The 23,389-nt window shown below is 47.4% G+C and overlaps 1 protein-coding gene across 11 annotated transcripts in view; it reads right to left on the bottom strand.

Annotated features, from left to right (window-relative positions):
• Positions 1-23,389, bottom strand: part of DYSF (dysferlin) — a 155,047-nt gene that overhangs the window by 74,097 nt on the left and 57,561 nt on the right. For all 11 annotated transcript variants that reach the window (XR_005555553.1, XM_039333809.1, XM_039333817.1 and 8 more), the window contains 8 exons: positions 23,244-23,358; positions 22,192-22,297; positions 19,839-19,981; positions 13,583-13,756; positions 8,921-9,014; positions 6,713-6,790; positions 1,693-1,874; positions 273-413 (listed from right to left, as the gene is read on the bottom strand). Coding sequence is in view for 10 of the 11 variants with exons in the window: in XM_039333809.1 (XP_039189743.1) it covers positions 273-413; positions 1,693-1,874; positions 6,713-6,790; positions 8,921-9,014; positions 13,583-13,756; positions 19,839-19,981; positions 22,192-22,297; positions 23,244-23,358 (1,033 nt within the window). In the remaining variant the exon portion in view is untranslated. The remainder of the gene's footprint in view (positions 1-272; positions 414-1,692; positions 1,875-6,712; positions 6,791-8,920; positions 9,015-13,582; positions 13,757-19,838; positions 19,982-22,191; positions 22,298-23,243; positions 23,359-23,389) is intronic.

Below are 23,389 nucleotides of genomic sequence, written 5' to 3'. Positions count from 1 at the left end.
CCGCAGGAACGCCACTTCCAACGGTCGCTAAGCGGCCAGTCGTAAATCAAGGACTGCTTGTCATAATGTCGGGACAGGGGTGATGGCCTTGTGGCTTCACCCAGACCCCCTCCTCCCAGGGTTGACTAGGGGGGGCAGCGCTGCTCGGAGGCCCCCCCTCGGCTGGGCTGCCTCTCCCCTCCCTCCAGCCTTCAGGCCTCCTGCGCCCCTCCCCCCTCCCCCAAGGGCTCCCCCAGGCCCCACATCCTCCCAGAAGCCCCCCCCCGACTCACCTTCTCTCTCTGGATCAGCTCGAAGGCGGCCAGCAGTTCCCCGGCAGTCCGGCCGCCCTTCATGACGGGACACCAGGACAGCCTCGGCGTGTGGTCAAGGGTGGGCTTGCAAATGCAGCGGCCCAGGAATTCGTCCGCACCCTGGTTGGAGGGAGGGGGGCAGTCTTAGATGGCTCTTAATCCTCTGTCATTTTAATCGTGTGTGTGTGTGTGTGTGTGTGTGTGTGTGTGTGTGTGTGTGTGTGTGCAGTTGTTTTTACTTCTATATGCTTTTTATTACATTGTAAGCCACCCAGACCTGCCCAGAATTAATAGAGGGAGGGAGAGAGGGAGAGAGGGAAGAAGAAGGGAGGGAGGGAGGGAAGAAGGAAGAAAGGAAAGAAGGGAGGGAGCAAGGGAGGGAGGGAGGGAAGGAAGGAAGGAAAAGAGGGAAGGAGGGAAGGAAGCAAGGAAGGAGGGAAGGAGGAATGAAGGAAGGGAGGGAGGGAGGGAAGAAGGAAGAAAGGAAAGGAGGGAGCGAAGGAAGGAGGAAATGAAGGGAGGGAGGGAGGGAGAGATGAAAGAAGGGAGGGAGGGAGGAAAAGAGGGAGGGAGGGAAGGAAGGAAAAGAGGGAGAGAGGAAGGGAGGGAGGGAGGGAAGGAAGGAAGGAGGGAAGGAGGAATGAAGGAAGGGAGGGAGGGAGGGAGGGAAGAAGGAAGAAAGAGGGAGGGAGAGATGAAAGAAGGAAGGGAGGGAGGGAGGAAAAGAGGGAGGGTGGGAGAGAGGGAAGGAGGGAGGGAGGAAGAAGGAAGAAAGGAAAGAAGAGGGAGGGAGGGAGGGAAGGAAGGAGAGGGAAGAATGAAGGAAGGAAGGGAGGGAGGGAGAGAGGGAGGGAAGGAAGAAAGGGAGAGAGATGAAGGAAGGGAGGGAGGGAGGGAGGAAGGGAGGGAAGGAGGAAGGAAAAGAGGGAGGGAGGGAGGGAGGAAGGAAGGAAGGAAGGAAGGAAGGAAGGGAAGGGAAGGGAAGGGAGGGACGGAGGGAGATGGCTGGAGCCCCCCTTATCACAGGGGAACGTGGTGGGTTTTGTTGCAGACATTTCCTTACCAAACTAGGTAACGTCATCAGTGCTTGAAGGGGGCGGGGTTTTTAGGGAGGAGGAGGAGCAGGACCTTGAGGTTCCTGGTGCTCTCTGAGCTTGGTGAGTTTTCTTGCGGACGTTTCATGACCCAAGTAGGCAACTCCATCAGGGCCAGAAGACCTGGACTAGAAAGGCTGGTAGGACTGGTGGCGTTACCTAGCCGGGTCGTGCAAAGCCTGCAAGAAACCACCTCTAAGTTGTGATGTCAGGGCTGTGTTCTTCACACCCGCCCACCATCTCTGCCCTGACGAACTGAGGCGACCTGCTTAGCCAGGTTCTCCGTGCCCTTCGCACACGCTTACGTAGGTGTCGTGGTCGTAGATCTCAATCACGACGTCGGGAGGGGATTCGGAAATATTTTGGGGAGCCCCGAAGATCTCAATCTCGTAGAAGATCAGCGTCTGGTCCCAGGTGGGGTTCAGCGTATTCTTCGCTACGACCGTCTTCTGGCTCTGGTGTAGGAAGGAGACGATGGCGTAGGGGTCTGGGAAGGAAGAGAGGGAGGGGGGCAGTTTGAGAAACATCTGCACCAGGGAAAGAGCCCTGCACTCTTAGCATGTCCAGAGGAAGTCCTCAACTTACAAGTGTTCATTTGGTGACAACGGTGCTGAAAAAAAGGGGCTTACGACTGTTTGCACACTTACAACTGTGGCAGCGTCCAAATAATAATAATAATAATAATAATGAGAAACTGCAAGGAATCAGTCAGTACCTGACAAGGAAGAAACAGTGCAGTTCTGGAAGCAGATATGGGATAACCCAAAGAAATACAACAAGGATGCGGCTTGGTTAAAAGAGGTGGATGCAAATAAAACAGAAGTTGAAATGAAAGAACTAGTAATAACAACAAAAATGGTAGAAAAAAGAGCAAAGAAAATCAAAAATTGGTCAGCACCAGGTGAAGATGAACTGCATGGGTTTTGGTTGAAACATCTAACTGTTATACACCCACTCATTGCCAAGCAGTTCAACAATATACTACAAGGAGGAGAAATTGAAAAGTGGCTAACAACTGGGAAAACCTACCTAATAATGAAAAATCCAGCAAAAGGGGCAACACCAGGTAACTACAGGCCAATTACCTGCTTACCAACAACTTTCAAATTACTAACTGGTGTGGTAGCTGATGCAGTACAACAGCATCTAGTTGAAAACAATCTCTTTCCACCTGAGCAGAAAGGAAACCGCCCCAATAGCAGAGGAACAAAAGATCAACTCCTAATAGACAAAATGATCTTGGAAAACTGCAAGAGAAGGAAGACCAACCTGAATGTGGCATGGATTGACTACAAAAAGGCATTTGACTCTCTGCCACATGATTGGATAATCAAGTGCCTAGAAATAACAGGAGTAAGTAGAAACATCAGAAAATTTGTGCAAAGATCGATGGCACAATGGAAGACACAGTTGCAGATCAATGGTGAAGCTGGGAGAGGTTAATATCAAGAGAGGAATATTTCAAGGAGATTCATTATCACCATTACTATTTGTTATTGCACTGTTTCCTCTGTCAACAATACTGAATAACTCAGGACATGGCTATCAAACATCAAAAACATCTGCCAGACTATCCCACCTCCTTTATATGGATGATCTGAAGCTGTATGGAAAAACATCATCTGAAATAGAATCGCTGCTCAACACTGTCCGTATATATAGCCAAGATATTGTAATGGAGTTTGGCTTGGACAAATGTGCCACACTTACTATCAAACAAGGAAAAATAGTGAAAACTGAAGGAATCAAGATGCCCCACGAAAATAACATTAAGAGTCTGGACGAGGAAGAATACTACAAATACTTGGGTATCCTTCAAGCTGACAACATCAAGCACACTGAAGTCAAGAAAAAGATTAGAGGTGAATACATCAAGAGAGTGAAGAAGATCTTAAAGTCCAAACTCAATGGAGGAAATACCATAAAGGCAATCAACACCTGGGCAATCCCAGTCATTAGGTACACAGCTGGAATAGTGGACTGGACTCAAGCAGAACTAAAAGCAATGGTTAGGAAGACCAGAAAAATAATGACAATGAATCATGCCCTTCATCCACGCAGTGACATTGATAAACTTTATCTACCAAGGCAAATAGGTGGGCGTGGAATGCTACAAATACATCAGATGGTTGAAGAAGAAAAAAATGGCTTTGGAAGAATATCTGAAGAACAATGATGAAGATGCACTGAAATTAGTATATCAGGAAGGCTTACTGACTACTGGAGAGACCAAAGTGGCCTACAAGAAAGACCAAATGAAGAACAGAATAGAGGCATGGGAAGACAAAGCACTACATGGCCAATACATGAAAAAAATAGCTGGGAAAGCAGACAATAATAAAACCTGGCAATGGCTAAGAGCAGGAAAATTGAAGAAAGAGACCGAGGGACTAATTCTGGCTGCACAAGACCAAGCCTTAAGGACAAATGCATACAAAGTCAAAATTGAGAAGACCGCAACAGACAGTAAGTGCCGCCTATGCAAAGAAGCTGAAGAAACAGTGGACCACTTGGTAAGCTGTTGCAAGAAGATTGCACAGACTGATTACAACAGCGGCATGACAAAGTAGCAACAATGGTGCATTGGAAGATCTGCAAAAAATATCATTTGCCTGTAAGCAAAAACTGGTGGGATCATAAAATAAAGAAAGTCATAGAAAATGATAAAATTAAACTGCTCTGGGACTTCAGAATTCAAACAGACAAGCACCTGCAACATAACACCCCAGACTTAACAATTATCGATAAGAAAGACAAAAAAGTCTGGATAGTGGACGTGGCAGTGCCTGAAGACAGCAGAATAGATGAGAAAGAACTGGAGAAAATAACAAAATACAAAGACCTACAAATAGAAATAGAAAGACTGTGGCAAAAGCAAGCAAGGGTAGTACCAATAGTCATAGGCTCCTTGGGCGCAATCCCAAAACAACTGGAGCACCACTTGAACACCATTGGCGTTGACAAATTTGCTATTAGTCAATTGCAAAAGGCGTTATTAGGAACTGCTTCCATCCTGCGACGATATCTGTAATACCATCAAACATCCACATCTGCCTATCCCAGGTCCTGGGTAAGGACTCGATAGGTAGACAAAATGCCAAATCCAGTCTGAACATCTGGCTGACTGTGCGATGATTGATAATAATAATAATAATAATAATAATAATAATAATAATAATAATAATAATAATAAAGTTGGAAGGGACCTTGGAGGTCATCTAGTTCAACCCCCTGTTCAGGCAGGAAACCCTACACCATTTCGGACAAATGGCTGTCCAGTCTCTTCTTAAAAACCTCCAGTGTTGGAGCATTCACCACTTCTGGAGGCAGGTGGTTCCACTGGTTAATTGTTCTCACTGTCAGGAAGTTTCTCCTTAGTTCTAGGTTGCTTCTCTCCTTGATTAGTTTCCACCCGTTGCTTTTTGTCCTGCCTTCAGGGGCTTTGGAGAATAGCTTGACTCCCTCTTCTTTGGGGCAGCCCCTGAGATACTGGAAGACTGCTGTCCTGCCCCCTCTCGTCCTTCTCTTCATTAAACAAGACATACACAATTCCAGCAACCGTTCCTCATGTGTTTTAGCCTCTAGTCCCCTAATCATCTTTGTTGCGCTTCTCTGCACTCTTTCTAGAGTCTCAACATCTTTTTTACATCGTGGTGACCAAAACTGGATGCAGTATTCCAAGTGTGGCCTTACCAAGGCCTTGTAAAGTGGTATTAAGACTTGACGTGATCTTGATTCTATCCCTCTGTTCATGTAGCCCAGCACTGTGTTGACCTTTTTGGCAGCTGCAGCACACGGCTGGCTCCTATCTAAGTGATTGTCCACTAGGACTCTGAGATCCCTCTCAAAGTTACTACCATTGAGCAAGGTACCCCCTATACTTCCCTTGAAGGAGGCCACCAAACTGGAAGCTGAAGTGACATCCTTCAAAGGACGTCTTGACCATTCCTGCTCATCACAACACAATCACTCCTGCTTCTTCAGATTCTAGTTGATGCCATCGTCAAAAATGAATGAATCATTTTGAATGCGTGGACTTGTCTTGCCTTTTGGTGCTTTGGAGAATAGGCTCACACACACACACACACACACACACACACACACACACACACACACAGTGTCTTTGTGGCAGCCCCTCAAACCCTGGGAGACTGCCCTCATGTTCTCCCCCAGGCACTTTTTATCAGACTAACCGGTCAGTCCTGGAAGAGATCAACCCTGACTCCTCTTTAGAAGGCCAAATCCTGAAGTGGAAACTCAAATACTTTGGCCACCTAATGAGAAGGAAGGACTCACTGGAGAAGGGCCTGATGCTGGGAAAGATGGAGGGCAAGAGAAGAAGGGGACGACAGAGAATGAGATGGCTGGATGGAGTCACTGAAGCAGGAGGCGTGAGCTTCAATGGACTCCAGAAGATGGTAGAGGACAGGAAGGCCTGGAGGAACGTCGTCCATGAGGTCGCAATGGGTCGGATACGACTTCGCAATTAACAACAACAAATCCATTCCTGCAGCCATCCTTCGTATGTTTTAGTCTCCAGGCCTTTGATCCTCTTAGTGCAGTGTTTCTCAACCTCGACCATTTTAAGGCATGTGGACTTCATCTCCCAGAATTCCACAGCCAGCAATGCTGGCTGTGGAATTCTGGGAGTTGAAGTCCACATGCCTTAAAATGGTCAAGGTTGAGAAACACTGTCTTAGTGGCTCTTCTTTGCCCTTTTTCCCCAAAGTCTCAACCTCTTTCTGGTAGTGTGGGTGACCAAAACTGGATGCAGCATTCCAGATGTGGCCTTACTAAGGCTTTACAAAGCGGCACGGACACTCCACGTGATCCCTTAGCTGTTTGCTGAAGGTCCTTCCTTTCGCCCTGAGTCAGAGGAACACGGACTGCGCTGAAGTCCAACCCCCTTTCGAAGCCTTTTTCAAAAGACCCCTTTGTCTCCGCTTTGCATCCAGACCAGGTTTCATTTTTATGACCCTGAAAAGCAGTCCTTTATGCTTTGTTCCACCAACAGCAAATCGCAATTCCATCTTGTCTACATCTGTGGCGGCTGTTGTCATTGGCTGCCGTCCATGCGAAGAAAGTTACTCCCACTCGGTCTAGCCAATCAGGCAGGATGAGGTCATCCTTTTGGAGTGAGGCTTTGAGTTCAAGGCAACAAACATGCACATAAACACACACACACACACACACACACACACACACACACAGACACCCATGCATGTGTGATTGCTGTGAGAAAAGAGCAGATTTTACATCTGCATCTCCATATATTCTGCCCTTGCCTAAACTCACCGAGCAGCCCAGCCCAGCATCTCAGCTTACCTGAAAAACTGTCTTTATCCATGGCTAGCAGGTCCCTGGCCTGGTAGATGTAGCAACGTAGATGGTAGCGATTTCCGTCTTTAAGGAGAGAAAGGTTGTGAATAACAACACAACAAAAGCGGCAATACGGAACATCTCACTTTAAAGCTAAGGCCTGGAGTAGGGGTTCTCCAGACGTGGCCACTTTCAGACTTCTGGACTTCAACTCCCAGAATTCCTCAGCCAGCTATGCATATTGGGGGATGCTGGCTGGGGAATTCTGGGAGTTGAAGTCCACAAGTCTAAAAGGGGCCATGTTTGGAGGCCCCAGGTCTAGAGGTAATTTTCAAGAAAGAGTTACAAATTGCTGCCTATTTTAGTATTTTTCTGCCTAGCACAGGGGTACGCAACCTTGGCTCTTTTATGATTTGTGGATTTCAACTCCCAGAATTCCTGAGCCAGCATGGGGGAACTATGATCCCTTTACAACTCGTGGACTTCAACTCCCAGAATTCCTGAGCCAGAATGGCTCAGCTTGGAAACCTCTCCCTTTCCCCTCAGCACGACTGGCTCAGGAATTCTGGGAGTTGAAGTCCACCAGTCATAAAGCGGCCTAGTCCTAATGCAGGGGTAGCAACCTTGGCTCTTTTATGATTCGTGGATTTCAACTCCCAGAATTCCTGGGCCAGCCATATTGAGGAGAAAGGGAGAGGTTTCCAAGCTGAGCCAGGCTGGCTCAGGAATTCTGGGAGTCAAAGTCCACCAGTCATAAAAGAGCCAAGGTTGCCTACCTCTGGCCTAGGCCTAGGCCGCTTTATGACTGGTGGACTTCAACTCCCAGAATTCCTGAGCCAGCCTGGCTCAGCTTGGAAACCTCTCCTTTCCCCTCAGCATGGCTGACTGAGGAATTCTGGGAGTTGAAGTCCATCAGTCATAAAAGAGCCAAGGTGGCCTACCCCTGGCCTAGCACCTTCCGGTGCTATCAATTGTAGCCTTTACTACATTGGAGGTTCTCATCCAAGAGGAATCCGGTGGAAGGCGGCATGGGGGAGTAGTCTTGAATACAGGCTGTCCTCGACTTACAACAGTTCATTTAGTGACTGATCACAAAGTTACAACAGCCCTGACAAAAGGGACTTAGGACCATTTTTCAAACTTACGACCGTTGCAGCATCCCCACGGTCACGTGATCGAAATTCAGACCCTTGGAAACTGACTCATGTTTAAGACGGTCGCAGTGTCCCGGGGTCACACGATCCCCTTTTGCGACCTTCTGATGTGCAAAGTCAATGGGGAAGGCAGATTCGCTTAAGGACTGTGTTACTACTAGCCAGCTGAGGCATTCTGGGAGTTGAAGTCCACAAGTCTTGAAGCGGCCATGTTTGGAGAGCCTTGGCCTACACCATCCTGTGTCCTTTATCCAATGGTGGGATTCAAATACGTGAACAACCGGCTCTCTGCATGGATGCCGCTTCCAGAAGTCTATACCAGGCCTAGGCCTCCAAGACCCAGAATGGACTTCTGGAAGTGGCATCCACGCACTTCTGGTGGGCAGTTCTGGGCCTCGGAGGCCTCCCCCAGGCCTCCGAGGCCCAGAACAGACTTCCAGAAGCAGCATCCACGCACTTCCGGTGGGCCGTTCTGGGCCTGGGAGGCCTCTCCCAGGCCTCTGAGGCCCAGAACGGACATCCAGAAGCAGCATCCATGCACTCCTAGCGGTCCGTTCTGGGCCTTGCGAAAAAGGACTAGTGCAGGGGTTCTCAACCTTGGCAACTTTAAGACTTGTGGACTTCAACTCCCAGAATTCCTCAGCCAGCTTTGCTGGCTGAGGAATTCTGGGAGTTGAAGTCCACAAGTCTTAAAGTTGCCAAGGTTGAGAATCCCTGGACTAGGACTTCCGCCAGTTCTCTGAAGTCAAAGAAAGTTAGCTACCAGTTATGCCGAACCGGTGCGAATCAGCTGAACACCACCAGTGCCTTTCTCAATGCGTTTTGTGGTTATTACTCTTTTACGGTTTCGTTCTTCTTTCAGTGTCTGTCAATATCTCCATGACTCGCTCGGAGCACACCAACTCTAGGGCAGGTCCGAAATAATGAAATAAAATTCTCCCCCTAAAAGCGACACCGAGAACTCGGAGCGCTTTCAGCATCCCTGCCCCAGTGTCAGAGCTGGTCCTGCCCTGACCCACAGATCCCTCTTTCTCCCCCCCCCCACCCAGGGGACACTTACAGTCAAAGATGCAGGAAACGGTGGGCCGGTTCACTCCGAAGTTGAGGGTGGACACGGATTTCCCGTCATCGCTCTTGTCGTCTGTCACTCCACCCTGAAGGAGAAGTCAGTTTTCATTTTGCCGGAGGGGGGGGCATGCTGACACCCCCTCCCCAGACACACACACACACACACACACACACAAATGCTTGCTTTTCTGCAGGAAGAGAGCTTTTCAATACACGCGGGTTTTTTTTAAATTGTTTTGGTCTTTATTTGTTTGCTTTTTGGCTTGTTAATATTTTTTTTTTACCTTTGTACAGTTAGTCCTCAATATATGATGGCAATGGAGCCCAATCAACCACCTCCACTGTTAATTAATTAATCAGAATAGAGCTGGAAGGGACCTTGGAGGTCATCTAGTCCAACCCCCTGCTCAGGGAGGAAACCCTATACCATTCCAGACAAGTGGCTGTCCAGTCTCTTCTTCAAAAACTCCAGCGATGGAGCACCCACAACCTCTGGTGGCAAGCTGTTCCACTGGTTAATTGTCCTGGCTGTTAGGAAGTTTCTCCTTAATTCCAGGTTGCTTCTCTCCCTGACTGGTTTCCATCTGTTGCTTTTGTCCTGCCTTCGGAGGCTTTGGAGAATAGGTGGAAACGCCCCCCCCTCTTTTTTGTGGCAGTCTCTTAGATAACAGAATAACCTAGTTGGAAGGGACCTTGGAGGTCTTCTAGTCCAACCCCCTGCTCAAGCAGGAGACCTTAGACCAGTGTTTCTCAACCTTGACAATTTTAAGGCATTGCTGGCTGTGGAATTCTGGGAGTTGAAGTCCACATGCCTTAAAATTGTCAAGGTTCAGAAACACTGCCTTAGACCATTTCAGACAAATGGCTGTCCAGTCTCTTCTTCAAAAACTCCAGTGTTGGAGCACCCACAACCTCTGGTGGCAAGCTGTTCCACTGGTTAATTGTCTTCACTGTCAGAAAGTCTCTCCTTAATTCTAGGTTGCTTCTCTCGTTGATTGGTTTCCATCCAGGAAGAGTTGCTCTCTGAGCTGGATTGTTCTCTTGCAGACATTTCATTACTCAAATTAAGCAACATCATCAGGGCTAGAAGGGAGAGGGGCTTGTGGGGGGGAGGGAGGAGGAGGAGGAGGAGGAGGAAAAAGACTGTGGGGTCCTTGGTGCTCTCTCAGCTTGATGGTTTCCTTGCAGACCTTTCATTACCCAACTAGGTAACATCATCAGTGCTAGAGCAGAAGGAGGAGGAGGGAGGAGGAGGAGGAGGAGGAGGAGGAGGAGAAGAAGAAGAAGAAGAAGAAGAAGAAGAAGAAGAAGAAGAAGAAGAAGAAGAAGAAGAAGAAGAAGAAGAAGAAGAAGAAGAGAAGTAGGAGGAGGAGGAAGAGGAGGAGATAAAGATGAAGATGAAGATGAGGAGGAGGACTGTGGGGTCCTTGGTGCTCTCTGAGCTGGGTTGTTCTCTTGCAGACATTTCATTACTCAAACTAAGCAACATCATCAGGGCTAGAAGGGAGAGGGGCTTGTGGGGGGGAGGAGGAGGAGGAGGAGGAGGAGGAGGAGGAGGAGGAGGAGGAGGAGGAGGAGGAGGAGGAGGAGGAAAAAGACTGTGGGGTCCTTGGTGCTCTCTCAGCTTGGTGGTTTCCTTGCAGACCTTTCATTACCCAACTAGGTAACATCATCAGTGCTAGAGCAGGAGGAGGAGGAAGAAGAGGAGGAGGAGGACTGTGGGGTCCCTGGTGCTCTCTGAGCTGGGTTGTTCTCTTGCAGACATTTCATGACCCAAACTAGGTGACATCATCTGTGCCAGGACCCCACATTTGAACCCTGAGCTACCGATATTCTTCTTTATTGGTTCCCAGGCGCTCTCTGTCTGAAGAAATAATTAAAAGCAAAACCAGGATCCTCTCGTGGTTGGGATTGGGGCCAAAGCTTGCCCACAGCCCTCCCTCCGCTGGATCCCTTGCCTACGATGACAGTGCCAAGGATTTGAAGGTGGGGAGTCCTGAAAAGGCCTTGAAGTTTAAACTGCTTCGAGACCCCCGTTCTGAGCCCACGGCCAGCCAGCCCAGCCCCAGAGAGCAGAGTGGAGACGCTGAAGCGCCAAAGCTTGGCCCGCTCTCAAGGTGAACGAGAAAATAGAGAGAAGTCTTTGACTTGTTTTCTTTCCTTTTTGAGAAAACCACATGACTCAACGTTATATATTTACTTGTTTCAAGACCTAGTCCAAATGCTGGGTGGGGGGGAAAGGAGGAGGGGGGGCTGGGAGGGATGAAATGTAGCATAAAAGAGAAAAATCAGAGGCAGGAGGAAAATAGAATGAGTTCTTTGTGCTGGAGCCCAAAGATTATGAAATCCAACGTCTTCAGAGAAACCAGGATATTAGTTAAGAAAATAAATGTGGGAATGGGCAAGGGTTGGGGAGGGGGCCCTATTCATCCCCCTCCTCCCAGCATAGGCTTGAATCCAGCCACATCAGAAGGAAAACCAGGCAGGCAGGTAGCTGCCACTGCTTTGGAAGGAGACCATCTCAACCAGGCTGAGGGCAACACGTCAGAGTAACAGAAGGATGGAAGGGACCTTGGAGGTCTTCTAGTCCAACCCCCTGCTCAGCCAGGAAACCCTACACCATTTCGGACAAATGGCTGTCCAGTCTCTTCTTAAAAACTTCCAGTGTTGGAGCATTCACCGCTTCTGGAGGCAGGTTGTTCCACCACTTCTGGAGGCAGGTTGTTCCACTGGTTAAGTGTTGGAGCATTCACCGCTTCTGGAGGCAGGTTGTTCCACTGGTTGTTCCACTGGTTAAAAACTTCCAGTGTTGGAGCATTCACCGCTTCTGGAGGCAGGTTGTTCACTGTCAGGAAGTTTTTCCTTAGTTCTAGGTTGCTTCTCTCCTTGATTAGTTTCCATCCGTTGCCTCTTCTCCTGCCTTCAGGTGCTTTGGAGAGTAGCTTGACTCCCTCTTCTTTGGGGCAGCCCCTCAACTATTGGAAGACTGTCAGGAGGACCCCCAAGTTGCACACCAGGGGTAGCACAACTCCATCCAGAGTTAATGCTGGCTGGGGAATTCTGGGAGTTGGTTCTCACAGTCAGGAAGTTTCTCCTGAGTTCCAGGTTGCTTCTTTCCTTGATCCGTTTCCATCTGTTGCTTCTTGTCCTGCCTTCAGGCGCTTTGGAGAAGAGGCTGACAATCCCCCCCCCTTTTTTTTTTCTTTATGGCACATAAATTGAAGTCCACAAGCTTTAAAGTTTCCAAAGTTGGACAGCCCCCTCCCCACACTCTATGGCTTGGGAGCAATCCCGTCGGGAAACTGATTTCCCCCCCAAAAAAAATTTTCAGAAGAGGTTCTGCACAAATTCATCCCAGACGAGGGTGAGGATGCCCAAGGCACTCTGGAGCTCCGGGATAAGACAGTGTTCTCCATTTCTACAGTCTTCGGATTTGTAATTAGAATATTAGATTTTGGTATGGGAAAGGAAACAAGAAAACGCTAAGACGTTTGAATAAGGGAAGCTTTTGGTTACACAACTATAACTTACTTTCAAATTATAAACAATAGAGGCATTTTGAATACTGATGGGAAATTATTTTTTTTTAAAAAAAAGCAAAAACAGGAAACGGATTGAACATACGGATATTAAGTGCCAATGCAATTAAGATATGTTTTGGTTAGAAAAGTTATCTAAAACTGATGTTATGAGAAAAAAATGTAACAAGGATGTTGATATTCAATTGCAATATTTATTAATAACAATAAGAATTGTATTTGCCTAGTGTGGGAAGAAGAGAGGAAACATTTGATGGTGTAAAATTGGATCTAGATTGAAGAAGTTAATATATAAAGCACCGAATTACTAATGGGCCTAGGCCAGGGGCAGGCAACCTTGGTTCTTTTATGACTCGTGGATTTCAACTCCCAGAATTCCTAAGCCAGCATGAGGGAAACCTTGGCCCCTTCACGGCTTGTGGACTTCAACTCCCAGAATTCCTGAGCCAGCCATGCTGAGGGAAAAGGGAGAGGTTTCCAAGCTGAGCCAGGCTGGCTCAGGAATTCTGGGAGTTGAAGTGCACGAGTCATAAAAGAGCCAAGGTTGCCTACCCCTGGCCTAGGCCTAGGCCGCTTTATGAGTTGTGGACTTCAACTCCCAGAATTCCTGAACCAGGATGGCTCAGCTTGGAAACCTCTCTTTCCCCTCAGCATGGCTGGCTCAGGAATTCTGGGAGTTGAAGTCCACAACTCATAAAGCGGCCTAGGCCAGAGGTAGGCAACCTTGGTTCTTTTACGACTCGTGGACTTCAACTCCCAGAATTCCTGAGCCAGCATGGCTCAGCTTGGAAACTCTCCCTTTCCCCTCAGCACGGCTGGCTCAGGAATTCTGGGAGTTGAAGTCCACCAGTCATAAAAGAGCCAAGGTTTCCCCACCCCTGGCCTAGGCCATTCCAGACAGAGGGTTGTAGTAACCATGCTCCTAACTTCACCACCGCCAAGTGATTCACTTAACAACTATGACCAGAAAGGTCACAAAACGGGGCAAAAGACACTGGACCCCTGTCTCACTTAGCGACAGAGACGTTGGGCTCGATTGTCGTGGTAAGTTGAGGACCACCTGTCCCTGGGGGAAAGGAAGGACAGCTGGGAGAGGAAGAACGGACGCTACCTACCAGGGCGCCTTCCAGGGCAAAGACAGCCGCTGGGCCCGTCTGCTCCAGGGGCTCCATCCGACGTCTCCAGCGCCGACGGCGAAAGGCATCCGTCTTGCGGTGTTTCATATGGAAGGTCCAGCCAAAGAGGGAGGCGTATTCCCAGCCCTCCCCTTCCAGCTCCTCCTGTTTATACTGGAGGGGAAAAGATCTCGTTTCAGTGACAGGGAACCAAGACAGCTACTAGTGGAGAAGACCTAATCGAATTACCTAGTTGGAAGGGACCTTGGAGGTCTTCTAGTCCAGCCCCCTGCTCAAGCAGGAGACCCTTTGCTATTCCCGACAACTGACCGTCCAATCTCTTCTTGAAAACCTCCAGTAACGGAGCACCCACCACTTCTGGTGGCAGGTTGTTCCGCTGGTTAATTGTCCTCACTGTCATCTATGGAGATTCTCCATCATCCAGGCCAGACTGGTCCCAAAGCTGCTTTTTCCCAATGGCAGCTGGACTTTCTTGTTTGTTTGTTTTTCTTCCAAAACATTTCACTTCTCATCCAAGAGAACTGTAGAAGCTTCCTGGATGAGAAGCAAAATGTTTTCAAGGGGGGGGGGAAACCCAGAGAAATTCCAGTTGTCTTTTGGAAAAAAGCACCTTTGGGACCAGGATGGCCTGGATGATGGGGAAGCTCCACAGGCATTTCCCCCAATAGACTGGTCAATAATCATCATCATCATCATCATCATCACAACAACAACAATAATAATAATGTTGGAAGGGACCTTGGAGGTCATCTAGTCCAACCCCCTGCTCAGGCCGGAAACCCTATCCATTTCAAACAAGTGGCTGTCCAGTCTCTTCTTAGAATCCTGCACCCTCAGCCCAAACTGGGATAGGACAAGGAAGATAACCTGAACCCAGGACTGCTAAAGACAACCTGGACTCTGAGTTGGAGATCAGATGAAGGGAACTTCCTGAGAACAGAGGAGAAAAAGAGGCCGATGGAGCTGATTTATGCCACAATTAAAGCCTGTCAGCATATGCTCCCAGTCCTAATAATAATAATAATAATAAAGTTGGAAGGGACCTTGGAGGTCATCTAGTCCAACCCCCTGCTCAGGCAGGAAACCCTATACCATTTCAGACAAATGGCTGTCCCGTCTCTTCTTAAAAACCTCCAGTGTTGGAGCATTTACTGCTTCTGGAGGCAGGTTGTTCCACTGGTTAATTGTTCTCACTGTCAGGAAGTTTCTCCTTAGTTCTAGGTTGCTTCTCTCCTTGATTAGTTTCCACCCATTGCTTCTCGTCCTGCCTTCAGGCGCTTTGGAAAAGAGCTTGACTCCCTCTTCTTTGGGGCAGCCCCTGAGACACTGGAAGACTGCCCTCAGCCAGCCTTGGAATTAGATTTATTATTTTATTGAACCCAACATTCCCCACGTCCCCCAATCCCAGCCTGGCCTGGATGACTTTTCCATCTCATACTTCAGGAACTCCGTGTGCGTCTGCCTGTTTACAGCCTGGTCTATTTTTAAGGCAACCAACTCATCGTTATGTTTTAAACATTTGTGGAAATCCACAGTCTTGGCCGGCATTGTGGATAACTTGTTTAATCCTAGGGCAAGCATGTGAAACCTTTTTCCAAATATTTTCCACTATGGGCATGTGGAAACGTCTCGGTCCACATTCTAGCATTTTTTTATACGTGCGGCAACAGCCTCACCTCCCAACCTGGGGCATGATCCAGTGGGAATAATCCCACATCAACCGCAGGGAAATAAGCAGCAGACGTTCTCAGCGAGTCCCTTGTAAATTGCCCTTTGAGTAAAGGGTGAGCATCGGGGACGTCTAGCGAGGACCAAGGTCCTCCTGAGGGTCTCCTGGGAGAGCCAGCCTGGTCTATGCTGACGGGAGAGGATATTTGTGGCTCAAGGTTGAAAAGAGAGGGTCCCTGGTGCTCTCTGCGCTGGGCGGGTTTTTTTTGCAGATGTTTCATGACCCGGCTAGGTAACATCTTTAGTGCAAGAAAATGGAGGGGAGGGGTGGGTGGGTGTGGAGAGGAGGAAGGGGAGAAAGAGGAAGGGGAGGAGGAGGAGGAGGAGGAGGAGGAGGAGGAGGAGGACGACGACGACTGTGGGTCCTTGGTGGTCCCTGAAACATTTCATTACCAAGCTAGATAACATCATCAGTGCTAGAAGGGAGTAGGGTTTATTGAAGAGGAAGAGGAGGAGGAGGAGGAGGAGAAAGAGGAGGAGGAGAAGAAGAGAAAAAAGAGGAGGAGGAGGAGGAGAAAGAGGGAGGAGGAGGATGGAGAAAGGAGAAAAGAAAAGGGAGGAGGAGGAGGAGGAGGAAGAGGAGAAAGAGAAGGAGAAAGAGGAGAAGGGGGAAGAGGAGGAGGAAAAGGAGAAGGAGGAGAAGCTCAGCTGTTTTCTTGCAGACGTTTCCTGACCCAACTATGGAACACCATCAGTGCTAGAAGGGAGAAGGGTTTGCTCTCTGCTTATGTTTTGCATTTAAGACATTCCTTAAGGAGATGGAGGAGGAGGAGGAGGAGGAGGAGGAGGAGGAGGAGGAGGAGGAGACAGAAACCATGACCTTGAGTGAGGTTCCATCACGGGGACATGAATGAGGTTCTCCCAGAGAAAGCCCTCTTCTGCTTGAGTAGCGGGCTGGACTAGAAGACCTCCAGGGTCCCCTCCAGCTCTATTCTATTCTTCAACTGCCAAGAGCTTCTCCACAGTATTCGAGTTATCCGTTGTGCAAGGGCGACACCTACAGGAGAGCAGAAGCACTGCCGGTAGAATCCAGCTTGCTCAGCAAGATCCCTGACTTGCCGAGGTCCCTGATTAGACGGCGGTTTATTGATCCTTGTTTGTCTGAGTTGGTAGTTCCTTGATTGGGGTATTGTCGACTGTTGACTGTTTCTTGCTTGCTGCTTCAGTGTTGGCCTGGTGTTAATCTTGCTGTTAATCTCTGCTTATCTGGGCGTTGAACCACCAAGAAAAATACCATTGTTAACAGGGCAAACCATTTGTATATAAACAGAGAGGAAACCCCCCCTCCCCTCGAGCACTGATGATGTCACCTGGTTGGGTCATGAAACGTCTGCAAGAAAACCACCCAGCTCAGAGAGCACCAGGGACCCCAAAAGCCTTCCTCCTCCCTTTTTCCTCCTCCTCCTCCTCCCTTTCTCTTCCTCCCTTCCTCCTCCTCCTCCCTTTCTCCTCCTCCTCCCTTTCTCTTCCTCCCTTCCTCCTCCTCCTCTCCCTTTCTCGTCCTCCTCCTCCCCTTCTCTTCCTCTTCCTCCTCCTCCTCCTCCCTTGCTCCTCTTCCTCCTCCTCCTCCTCCTCCTCCTCCTCCTCCTCCTCCTCCTCCTATTCTGAAAATTCTCCCTGCCTTCTAGCACTGATGATGTTACCTAGTAGGGTCACAAAATGTCTGCAAGAAAAAAAACAAGTTCAGAGAACACCAAAGGACTCCACAGTTGTCATCCTCCTCCCTTTCTTCTCCTCCTCCTCCTTCTCTTCCTCCTCCTCCTCCCTTTTTCCTCCTCTTTCTCTTCCTCCCTTTCTCCTCCTCCTCCTGCCTTTATCATCATCCTTCTCCTCTTCCCTTTCTCCTCCTTTCTCTTCCTCCCTTTCTCCTCCTCCTCCCTTTCTCCTCCTCTCTTCCTCCCTTTCTCCTCCTCTCCTGTGAAAATTCTCCCTGCCTTCTATTACTGATGATGTTGCCTAGTTGGGTCATGAAACATCTGCAAGAAAACCACCCAGTTCAGAGAGCACCAGGGACCCCACAGTCTTTTTTTCCTCCTCCTCCTCCTCCTCCTCCTCCTCGTCCCCTCCCTCCTCCTCCTCCCCCTCCTATCTGCAAATTCCCCTCCCTTTCCTTTCAAGAGATGTCAAACATCTGTAAGGAAAGAACCCCACTCAGAGAGCCCCCAGGAGCCCTCAGTTCTGTGTCCCTTTGATTCTTCATCTACGACAACCGAGCCTCCGAAACAAGGCGCAGTATTATAACCGTGGAACAAGCGCCAAAGGCATTGTGTGCTGTAACCTTCATCTTTACAGCAACCACACAGCAACCGCATCGCAGAATGTGGCAATGGAGAAGAAGCAGCAGGCTGCAGATTCCTGTTTTAAAATCCACTACAGCGTCTCCAGGCTACTTTGACTCCAGGGAGACTTCCCCATCCCCAGAGCTACGCAACTGTGCAGGAATGTGACTTCACCTCTGCGCACACACCACAGGCACCCAAAAATGTAATTCCCCTTCAAAAGGTTTGTTCAAAGCCAGAAGCCTACAAATGGTTTCCCTCTGTTTAAAAAGCAAAGTGGGGTTTTAATCCTTTTACTTTAACCCGGAGTTGTAAACCATTTGGCATCGTGTTCAAGGGAAGCAGCCTTTAAGCTCTGGCTATAAATACATCGGTAAGCTATAAAACCAAGTCTTCGTCTACAAAGGCGCTTCCAAAGGAAAGAACTTTCGCTCACCCCACAAGAGCTGAACACACACAAAACTCCGCACCGCAGGGCAATAACAACCAAAGTCATCAAAGTGGTTAGGAGAATAATCCCAGTGTTTCTGAGGGAGGCATAACTTTAGAGGACAGATTGACCAGGTCAGGTGAGGAACCCAGACGGGGGAAGAAGTAACCAAACCAAGAACCCCAAAGCCTTTTTGTCAAGGAAACAGGAAAAAAAAAATCTGTTGACAAGGAAGGGCCAACAATAATATCTCATGCAGGTATTTAGAAAGCTCAGAACTTTAAAATGCCTCCCAAGCTCATTCTAGAACTTGAAATAAGATACAAAAATGAGAGTGGGGGAGAGAGGAGAGAGCGAGAGAAAACAGAGAAGAGAGAAGAAGAGAGAGAGAAGAAAGACAGAGAGAGAGGAGAGAGAGAAAGAAGAGAGAGAGACCAGAGAAGAGAGACAGAGAAGAGCGACTGGAGAGAGAAGAGAGACAGAGGAAAGAGAGAGAGAAGAAAGAGAGAACAGAGAGAGAGAGAGAGAGAAGAGAGAGAGAGAGAGAAGAGAGAGAGAACAGAGAGAGGAAAGAAAGAAAGAAGAGAGAAGAGAGAGAGAAGAGAAAGAGAGGAGAGAAAAGAGAGACAGAGGAGAGAGAGAGGACAGAAAAGAGAGAGAGAGAGAGAAGAGAGAGAGAGAGAGAAGAGAGAGAGAGAGAGAAGAGAGAGAGAGAGAGAAGAGAGAGAGGAGAGAAGAGAGAGTGAGGAGAGAGAAGAGAGACAGAGGAAAGAGAGAGAAAGAAGAGAGAGAGAACAGAGAGAGGAAAGAAAGAAAGAAGAGAGAAGAGAGAGAGAAGAGAAAGAGAGGAGAGAAAAGAGAGAGAGAGAGAGAAGAGAGAGAGAGAGAGAAGAGAGAGAGAGAGAGAGAGAGAGAGGAGAGAGAAGAGAGAGAGGAGAGAGAAGAGAGACAGAGGAAAGAGAGAGAGAGAAGAGAGAGAGAGAGAAGAGAGAGAGAACAGAGAGAGGAAAGAAAGAAAGAAGAGAGAAGAGAGAGAGAAGAGAAAGAGAGGAGAGAAAAGAGAGAGAGAGAGAGAAGAGAGAGAGAGAGAGAAGAGAGAGAGAGAGAAGAGAGAGAGAGAGAGGAGAGAGAAGAGAGACAGAGGAAAGAGAGAGAGAGAAGAGAGAGAGAGAGAAGAGAGAGAGAGAGAGAAGAGAGAGAGGAGAGGAGAGAGAGTGAGGAGAGAGAAAAGAGACAGAGGAAAGAGAGAGAAAGAAGAGAGAAGAGAGAAGAGAGAGAGAAAGAGAGGAGAGAGAGAGAGAGAAGTATTGTTCACAACTTCATCCCATTCGAACAGTCCGTGTCTGTTGACTGCAGTCCAATCACATTCATCTCACAATTACTAAAAACAATGAATTAGTGGAATGGCTTGCCATTAGATATTACAGTCTTCCAATATTTGAGGGGTTGCCATAAAGAAGGGGGGGCACCTATTCTCCAAATTCACCAGAGGGCAGAACAAGAAACCGATCAAGGAGAGAAGCAACCTGGAACTCAGGAGAAACTTCCTGACAGTGAGGACAATTAACCAGTGGAACAACCTGCCTCCAGAAGCGGTGAATGCTTCAACACTGGAAGTTTTTAAGAAGAGACTGGACAGCCATTTGTCTGAAATGGTGTAGGGTTTTCTGCTTGAGCAGGGGGTTGGACTAGATGACCTCCAAGCTCCCTTCCCTCTCTATTATTCTCCAGATTGCGTGGAGATGATGGGGCCTGGCTCAGTTTTCCTCGTTTGTGTTTGTGTCCACCTCGTCCTTACCTTTTTCAAGGCCTCCATCTGAGCCAGGTCTCTTCTGCGGAGCCTCACCCAACGTCGGCGTCGGTTAGTGTGATACATCTTCTCCGCTGGCACCCAAGACTTGGGTTTGTGGTCTGGAGGGAGGGTGATGCCGTATTCCCAGCCTCGGAGAGAAGACAGAAAAGCTTGGAATGTTAAAAGGAACTGTGGTTGGAAGCTGATCGAGGAGAGAAGCAACCTGGAATTGAGGAGAAGTTTCCTGATGATGAGGACAATCGACCAGTGGAACAGCTTGCCACTAGAAATCGTGGGCGCTCCATCACTGGAGATATTTAAGAGGAGACTGGACAGTCACTGAAATGGTATAGGTTCTCCTGCTTGAGCAGGGGGCTGGACTAGAAGACCTCAAAGGTCCCTCCCAACTCTGTTATTCTATTCTATTCTATTCTATTCTGTTCCGTTCTGTTCTATTATATTTTCTATTTTCTATTCTATTCTATTCCTTATTCTCTTCCTTATTCTCTTCTCTTCCCTTCCCTTCCCTTCTATAGTCTATATTCTATTCTATTCTATTCATTATTTTATCTGTTCTATTCTATTCTATTCTATTCTATATTCCATTCTATTCTATATTCCATTCTATTCTATTCTATTCTATATTCTATTCTATTCTATTCTATTCTATTCTATTCTATATTCCATTCCATTCCATTCTATTCTATTCTATTCTATTCTATATTCCATTCTATTCTATTCTATTCTATTCTATATTCCATTCTATTCTATTCTATTCTATATTCCATTCTATTCTATTCTATTCTATTCTATTCTATTCTATTCTATATTCCATTCTATTCTATTCTATATTCTATTCTATTCTATATTCTATTCTATATTCCATTCTATTCTATATTCCATTCTATTCTATTCTATTCTATTCTATATTCTATTCTATTCTATTCTATTCTATATTCCATTCTATTCTATTCTATTCTATTCTATTCTATATTCCATTCTATATTCCATTCTATTCTATTCTATATTCTATTCTATTCTATTCTATTCTATTCTATTCTATTCTATTCTATTCTATATTCCATTCTATTCTATTCTATATATTCTATATTCTATTCTATTCTATTCTATTCTATATTCCATTCTATATTCCATTCTATTCTATTCTATATTCTATTCTATTCTATTCTATTCTATTCTATATTCCATTCTATTCTATTCTATATATTCTATATTCTATTCTATTCTATTCTATACTATTCTATTCTATTCTATTCCTTATTCTCTTCTCTTCTCTTCCATTCCGTTCCATTCTATTCTATTTTCTATTCTATTCCTTATTCTCTTCCTTACTCTCTTCTCTTCTCTTCCCTTCCCTTCCCTTCTATAGTCTATAGTCTATATTCTATTCTATTCTATTCATTATTTTATCTATTCTATTCTATTCTCTCCTATCCTATTCTATTCTTTTTCTATTGTATTCTATTCTATCTTCTCTTCTATCCTATCCTATCCTATCCTCCTTTTGTATTTAAACATGTGCTGAATCTCTCCTGCTTTCCATGAACAGGGGCAAGGAATTCTGAAACTGGAAGTCCAGCACATCTGCAAGGCCCCAGCTGCTTCAGAGAACTGAGACCCAGTAATTCAGACCTTGGTAGGACGTTGAGACCTCAGCCCAGTTTTCCAGATCGTGGGACCACGACGGACAGGTCAAGGAAAAAACTCCAGGCTGGCCATTTTTTAAAGCCAAATAGCAAGCAATTGCTTGGGAGCCCCAAAGCATCCCTTCTTATAGTTTTAGAAATAAATTCTGCTATAGCCCATTATAGCTAGTTCTGAAGCAAAAAAAAGAAGAAGGAGATAATATATGAAGGAAGATTAGGAAATTCTTCATGGTCTCATTTCCTTGTTCAAGAAACAAGAATGTATTTGTCTGGACCAAAGTGAGGGTTTTCTCTAAATCCTTCAAAGCGTTTGAGTTCTCTTTCCGTTATTGTCTATTCTCTACAAATCAGGGGTTCTCAACCTTGGCCACTTTAAGACTTGTGGACTTCAACTCCCAGAATTCCTCAGCCAGCAAAGCTGGCTGAGGAATTCTGGGAATTGAAGTCCACAAGTCTTAAAGTGGCCAAGGTTGAGAACCCCTGCATCTACGTGTCTGCTATTTATTTTATTTTTTTTTAAAAAAGAATTTCTTTAAAAACTTAACCGTCCAAGATGTTCTATCTGATGGGCAACAGCCGGGACGCTCCGGAGACGAGGAAAACTGGGCCAGGAACGTGTTTTTTTCCTCTCCAACCGTTTTTTTCCCACCCCCCCCCCACCCCGCCCCCCAAAAAGAAAGACAGGAAAATACCTTTCTCGTCCACTGCCCGGTTGAGGTCGGTGTCCCACTCCACATCTTCCCATTTCCATCCGAGAGGACACTCCATTTCCTCCCTGGGCAAAACCTTCTCCCCGTTCTGGAAAAACAGAAGAATATCCAAGGAAATCCTCCTGACTCTCCTTTCCTGCACGTCGGAAGAAACGAGGGCTCCCGGGTGCTCTCCCGGCCGGACTGCTTTCCTACGGACGTTTTGTTAACCAAACTAGGTGACAGCATCAGGGCTAGTAGCCGGTCTGGAGACTCGCTAGCCAATGGACGAGCCGCTAGCGCTGGTGTTCCTTACCTTGGCTAATGGAATATCTGCAAGAAAAGAGCCAAGCTCTAGAGCCTCAAGTCGTCCTCCTCCTGTTGCTGCTGCTCTTCTCCTCCTGTCTCTTCTCTCCTCCTCCTCCTCCTACCCCTCTTGCTCCTCCTCTTGCTCCTCCTCCTCCCCCCTCCTCCTCCTCCTCTTCCCAAACTCCACTCCCTTCTAGCACTGGTGACGTTATCTAGTTGGGTCAGGAAACGTCTGCAAGAAAACCCCCAAGCTCAGAGAGCACCAAGGACCCCACAGTCCTAGTCCTCCTCCTCCTCCTCCTCCTCCTCCTCCTCCTCCTCCTCCTCCTCCTCCTCCTCCCTTCTAGCACGGATGATAGTCCCTAGTTGGGTCATGAAACATCTGCAAGAAAACCACCAAGCTCAGAGAGCACCAAGGACCCCACAGTCGTCGTCCTCCTCCTTCTCATCCTGCCCTTCCTCCCCTCCTCCTCCCTCTCTTCCTCTTCCTCCTGCTCATACTCCTGCTCCTCCTCCCCCTCCCAAACTCTATTCCCTTCTAGCACGGATGATGGTCCCTAGTTGGGTTATGAAACATCTCCAAGAAAATCACCCAGCTCAGAGAGCATCAAGGACCCCTCATTTCAACTACAAAAGTTCTCCTTTATAAGTCAGAAGAAAGCTGAGGAGAAGGAGATGCCATGATCCCTTAGAAGGAAATTTTCCTTCCCCACCCCAATCACACCAAAGAATTACACCTCACTCACTACATCTGTGTAGGCTTCGGCCATATGGATCCACTGGCCTCCTGGAAGCCGAACTTGGTTCTCAAAGACTTCCTCCACAAAGCTCATGTGACCGGCGTCCACGTCATGCAGGAGCCTGAGTGGTGTAGGAAGGGGGGGGGGAAATG

Source organism: Crotalus tigris, unplaced genomic scaffold (genome assembly GCF_016545835.1).
Source record: "Crotalus tigris isolate CLP2741 ecotype Arizona unplaced genomic scaffold, ASM1654583v1 scf7180000024513.1755786, whole genome shotgun sequence".
NCBI lineage: Eukaryota > Metazoa > Chordata > Lepidosauria > Squamata > Viperidae > Crotalus > Crotalus tigris.
Note: the sequence above shows the minus strand (reverse complement) of the source record. Positions and strands in the feature narration are given on the sequence as shown.